The sequence below is a fragment of the Geospiza fortis genome, unplaced genomic scaffold (assembly GCF_000277835.1).
Source record: "Geospiza fortis unplaced genomic scaffold, GeoFor_1.0 scaffold186, whole genome shotgun sequence".
NCBI classification, from domain to species: domain Eukaryota; kingdom Metazoa; phylum Chordata; class Aves; order Passeriformes; family Thraupidae; genus Geospiza; species Geospiza fortis.
Window position 1 is genome coordinate 2,441,707 of NW_005054331.1, and position 6,176 is coordinate 2,447,882.

Consider the following 6,176-nt stretch of genomic DNA (forward strand, 5'->3'; position numbering starts at 1 on the left):
TTTCCATATTCTAGGTTGATTTAAAAACCACAAACAAAATACCAAAGCCAACCAAACAAACCCCTCAACAAAAACAAAAGCAAAAATATTTCACATAGTCTTCCTTTGTTTTTATCATCAAAGACTTTTCCATTCCTTCAGCTTTCGTTCAAGATGAAAGGCAAAGAAATGTGCATAGGGTCAAGTTTACTGAACAAGTAAAAACAAGTCTCATCTACCCTTAGTGTCAGGCTTTGGTATGATTTCAAGTGTCACTATTAATCAACACACGATGGCAGTAGCAGTCCATGAAATGATTAGCTGACGCTGTACGTGAGTGAAACTAAATCTGCCTAAGGCCTTTTTTTCTAGAGATTGCTATAGTCTTTGCTTATGAATATTGACAGTTCTGAGCCCAGCTCCACAGAGAAATTAAAAAAAAAAAAAAAAAGAGGAAGGTTCACAGTCTTTTCTTGATCAAGGTGACCCTAGCTATTATGCCAGGTACAGTCTGTGATCCCAAACTCCATGTAAGAAGAGGCAGATCAGTGCTTTCATTAACCACAATGACTTTTTGGAAAGCTTTCTGGCTTATAATGTTAATTATAGCAAGTTCTGCAGTCATTCTTTATCTCCTGGTTATTTTGGGGATCTCCTCAAATCAAAGATTTCTCTAGCAGCCCATTCAGCTAATAACACTCACTTATCTGTGATCAATTTTGACTGAGGTATCAAAGATGCTTACTGGAGAGCCATATTGACTAAGCATATTCAAATTTTTTCAAGCTGCATTGCCATTTCAGTTTCATTGCATCAAGGGAAAGTCTTTTAGACATGTGGCTTAATCCTCACAATTATGAGTTTGATTTAATGCCATTACTTGTCTCCTGTTGAACCCTGATAGCTTCAGCTTTTCTGCAGAGCATGTCTTCATGTATTTACTTTCTGGTGAGATATTTACTAGAAAATAGACATTTAACATGAACTCCCTGTAACTTAAAGTAATTACATGGTTGAGATTTCGTGGGTCTCCCAGGTTGAGTCTGTGGCTGAAGGAGTATTTGTACTGGTCAATGGATTATGCTGTTGAGGTAAACCTGTATGCCTCCCAGCTCCAGAAGCCAGCAGCAGAAATAGCTGCATCACTCCAAAAAGCCTAAGTTAACAGGGTTTACCAAGAATCTCATCAGCATTACACAGATAAATTATTGCTGCAAAAATATAGATAGATTATGGAAGGGTAATCTGAAGGAATGATTCTGTTTTCTGAAGAAAACATGTTTTTTGGAATATTGCTAATACTTTTCAAAAATAAAGGGACCTTTAAGGAAAACAGTGGAAAATTAGATGTATCTCTGAGAGAATAGTATTTAATTAAAATAAGACCCAGTAAATAATCATGTACACAATTTTATTTTTCTTTGTTTACCATATAATAGATAGACTTTAATATGTAAAAATTATTTAAATTTAGAATTCATACATTAGATCTGAACAATTTAGCAAAAAATGTTGTATTTGCATTGTTTTTGTAGTAAAGTGTTTTTCTTGATATTGCTAAATAACTCGCAGTTGGGTAGATAATGGATTTGTCTTTTAGCATTTCATAATCTTCTCAGTGTCTCAGTATTAAATTCCAATATTAACAGAAATATTTCCCAAATAAATGATGTTTGTAAAAATTCATCTAGGTTGGTGTAGCTTAGATGAGGTTACCAACTGGCAAACGGGGTAGACACATGTAAGCATAAGGTGTTTTGCTCAGGTTGATGGGATTGCCATCCAGCCTGATGTCTTCAAGAGCCCTACGCACATAAGTAAAATCTCTCCTTTTGCAGAAAGTATCTTCATGCATCTCTTGAATGTTGTTGTTCTAAAAGAAAACAAGCAAACCACAAAGGAGCTATCAGAATAGTTACCTGAAAGTATTTTTTTTATTCTGAAACACCATTTATGGATGTATTTTCAGTGTGTAGAGAGATACTTGCTTGAACTCAAGGGCCCAGATTGTGGCAGAAAGTCATCAACAGAGAAATCTTCCAAGCAGGGGAAAATTTTTTGGCCAATGCAAAACTTCAGAACTAAGTAACTCAAACCATGTAGCAGGTTTTGAAGGAGGAGCCTGGTAGAAGTATAGAGCATTTTCATTCCCAGATTATAGTGAAGAGCCATATTAAGACAAATTTGATCCACCATAGGCCAGTCCAAAAATCATAGAAACATAATTATCATCCTGACATCTTAATATGCCTCAGCCTGCAAAGGTACAACTCTGTAATTTGATCTGTGACAATTTCTTTCTCCCCAGCCCTCTCACATTAGTTTAACTCACACCTGTATATGTACTGGCAAAATTGAATGCATTTGGTTATATTCCTTTGATTTAAATTGCTCTTACATGCCTTATATTCATTGGGCTTTCATTCTTGAAGTGAACCATTCTCAACAATGAATTGCATTGCAATACAGCATTGTCAGGAAACTGGGACTAAAAAGCTCATTATCTAAAAGGAGGGCTGAAAATTGTTCCTTCTCCATTCCTTTGCTAGTGAAAAATTGGTGTGGACAAAGTCTTGCTCACTAACTTTTTTCTGTAGCGCATAGCACTGAATATTTAATTTACAGGCACAAACAGGTGAAAAGGAAGTCAGCTAGCAGGCAGAGAGTTTTGATCAATTTACTCACTGAAAGATCGAGGTTAAATGATGTGAGGTACATTACATTGCTTACTGAAAGGCTTTTTCTGTATGATGTAATAAGTAAAAACATCTGATAAACAAAACTGTAAATTGGTACAAGATGAGATAAAGGGAAAGAAGCAGAGCTGGAAAAGGTTAAAAGGAAGTTTTCAGAAAGAAACTATTAGGTCATAGTAATTCTAGAATTTGATTTTTGAAAAATATTTTATTAAAAATTCTGAAAATTAATGCTTAGCAGAGCTAAATTTTACTTCTTTAAAAGACTTGCAATCACTAGTTAATTTTATATTTCCCATAGCTTGTTTAATCAAGTAAGAACACTTTTGGATAAAAAGAAGCAAATATTTGCTTTAAGATAAATATTTTGCCCTTCCGAGTTGTGCATGCGCTTTGAGCATGATATAAAGAGCCATTTCTTTTGTAGCTTACCTGAAGATGAAGAGCTTGGAGGCTTTCAGGGAGTGGCAATGGAATGTGATCCAAGTTATTGTCAGTGATATAAAGATGCTGCAGTTCATCAAGATTCTAGAGGAATATGGAAGAAAACAGGGGGAAATAAGAGATATATTTGAAAATCTCTGACAAGTAAGTTTGAAATTTATCACTTCAATGAGCACCACCAGATAGGAGAACATTTTGTTTCAGCATGATATGGTGAAAAGACAGAAATTCAAAGACAGTAATGAACTCTGATTTGCATAGGCTGAGAAGGTTGCTGATAAGGGATAGGTGTTCAGATTAAAATGAAGGGGAAAATGTTTTTCAAAAATCTACAGAATTTTTAAAGATGTAATTTTAATGATGATGTTGTTACCTTTCTTTTGTGACAAGACTACTCAAATTTGCAGAAGTGTATTGTATTGAAGCAAATTATAATTGTATAATAAATGCCTGAGTTAAAAATACATTTCTCATTCTTTTCAAAAGGTACATAATCTTCTCCCTTGACTTGTTGGAGGAATGAGTGCTGAGAAATCTGGCAGACACCATAGCTCACAGTGGTCTTTGAAAGGCCACAGGGATCAGGAGAAGTGCCTGAGGACAGGAGGTAAGCCAGTGTCACCCCTATCTACCCCTAGAAAGAGCAAGGTGGATCTAGGGAACTACCATTCAGTCAGCTTCACCTCCATCCCTAGAAAGGTTATGGAGCGCCTCATTCTAGAATCCATCTTCATCCCCAGGGATGATAAGAAGGTGATCAGGAGTAGCCATCATGGATTCACTAAAGGTAAATCATGCTTGACTAGCCTGATTGCCTTCTAAAATGAAACTGCTAGAAAGGAAGAGGGGAAAACACTGAATATTTTCTATCCTGACTTCAGCAAGGCTTTCAATACTTTCTCTCCTACTATACTCTTAGCAAACTCAGGAAGTGTGTACTGGAAGAGTAGAGGATGAGGTGGATTGAGAACTGACTGAACGGCAGATCCAGAAGGACATAATAATCAATGGCACAGTCTAGTGGGAGGTCTGCCCCTTATGCACTTATGAACCTTATCCCAAGGTTCAGTGCTGGGCCCAGTATTGTTTAACATGTTCATCAATGACTTGGGTGGAAGGACAGATGCCTCCTCAGCAAGTTCACTGATGACACAAAGCTGGGAGCAGTGGCTGATTCCCCAGAAGGATTTGCAGCGCTCCAGAAGGACTCCAAAAGGCTGGAGAGATAGCACAAGAACCATCTGAAATTCAACAAAGGCAAATGCAGGGTCCTACATCTGGTAAATAATAACCAGCAGTACAGACTGGAGGGTGATCTGCTGGAAAGCAGCTCTGCAGAGAAGGACCTGGAGGTCCTAGTGGACAACAAGCTGTCCATGAGCCACCAGTGCCATTGTAGCCAAGAAGGCCAATGGAGACCTGGGGTACATTAGGAAGAGCATTCCAGCAGGTCAAGGGAGGTGATCCTGCCCCTCTGCTCTGCCCTGGTGAGGCACATCTGGGATGCTGTGTCCACTTCTGGGTTCCTCAGGACAAGAGAGAGGCATGGAGCTCCTTGAGCAGGTCCATTTGAGGGCTACGAAGGTGATTGGAGGACTGGAACATCTCTCTTATGAAAATAGGCTGCACTTCTAACCACATCCTCTGGAGAGAGGAAGAAAATATTTTACCATCACACCCAAACTTACTTTAAATGCCTCATTTGGTATCCCTCTGCGACCAAGCCTGTTCTTACTAATATCAATGAATGTTAAGGTAGATGGTAATTCAGGGAGTTGCCTTATCCTATTGTCACGGAGCACCAGCTCCTGAAGTTGGGGCAATCTTCGGAAGGCATCCTTGTGGATATCTGTTATGAAGTTTGCAGTCAAATCAATCCTCTTCAGATGGTCTGACAGAGAAAGAGGATACAACAGATTTGTAAAAATGTATTTCCTGAAATTTTAAAAACCCATTCTTTATACATCTTTCAGTGAAAGACTTCAAAGTTTAATTTTAAGATTTCTGTGTGTTTTGGGAACCTTATAAATTATTATCTTTTGGAAAATGACACTCAAAGGGAAATAAACATATTTTCTACTACTATGTTCCACATTTCTTTATTTCAACACTTTCCTACATGTAAGAAATTTGATATATTGACTTCTTTATAAAGAAGTCAATTGACACTCAAGCCCTGTTTCCAATTAATAAAACCCCCAAAATTAAATTGAATATTTGGGGAGTTTTATTACTTTTATAAAGATGATTGTAAGTAACAGCAAAAAGATCAATGATCATTGTTATGTATAATAATTCAAAAGTTTGACAGGGAATCTGCATCTAATGTATTCAAAAGTTTGACAGAGAATCTGCATCTACCATTATGCTCCGAAGTAACAAAATGCATGTGTATTTGTGTGCAAAATTTGCCATAATCAAACATTATATAGAATATTTCACTATATTTTTGGTTGATATGAGCCAGAAATAATCAAAATTAAAGCTGATTTCAGTAATACTGCTATCCATACTTAAGTTAGCAAAGTCATTTCTGTTGATCTTCTTGATTCTGTTATAGCGGGAATAGAAATACGTGGTTTTCTTAGGCAATGGTGGAACAGCATGAAGCTCACGATCATCACAGTAGACTGTGGTCCCTAGGCATGTACACAAAAGGCAAGTGGGAAGACCTATCAAGGAATTTAAAAGAAAACACTTCGTTAGAAAGGACATGAATAAAAGTCATACATAAATTACTATAATGAAATGCTCACATAAGCAGCTAATGATCAGTCTTTGTCTATGGTAAAGTTCATTTCCCATTCTGCTTTGATTAGGAAATCATATATTTGCAACACTAAAGTAATTAAATTCTTTTTAAAATGAATTTATTTTTCTCCCTGTGCCTAGAAGAACTATTAACTTGTTCTAATAAATTGTTTCTCAGACTATAATAGACTATTTGGTGACAGCAACCAGCTGGAAGTTGATTTCCCCTTAAGTTAGCAGGTGTATACTTCCATCTGGATGGAGGAATAATAGCTGATGAATGATATTTTCTACCTAATCTGTCTC

At 36.8% G+C, this 6,176-nt stretch overlaps 1 protein-coding gene across 1 annotated transcript in view; it reads right to left on the bottom strand.

The window, feature by feature from the left end:
* Positions 1-1,373: 1,373 nt before the first annotated feature.
* EPYC (epiphycan) overlaps positions 1,374-6,176 on the bottom strand; it is a 19,344-nt gene continuing 14,541 nt past the window's right edge. Inside the window, exons 4-7 of the mRNA XM_031057577.1 lie at positions 5,633-5,791; positions 4,808-5,010; positions 3,108-3,203; positions 1,374-1,852 (exon numbers count right to left, since the gene is read on the bottom strand). Coding sequence (XP_030913437.1) covers positions 1,682-1,852; positions 3,108-3,203; positions 4,808-5,010; positions 5,633-5,791 — 629 coding nt within the window. The 3' untranslated portion in view covers positions 1,374-1,681. The remainder of the gene's footprint in view (positions 1,853-3,107; positions 3,204-4,807; positions 5,011-5,632; positions 5,792-6,176) is intronic.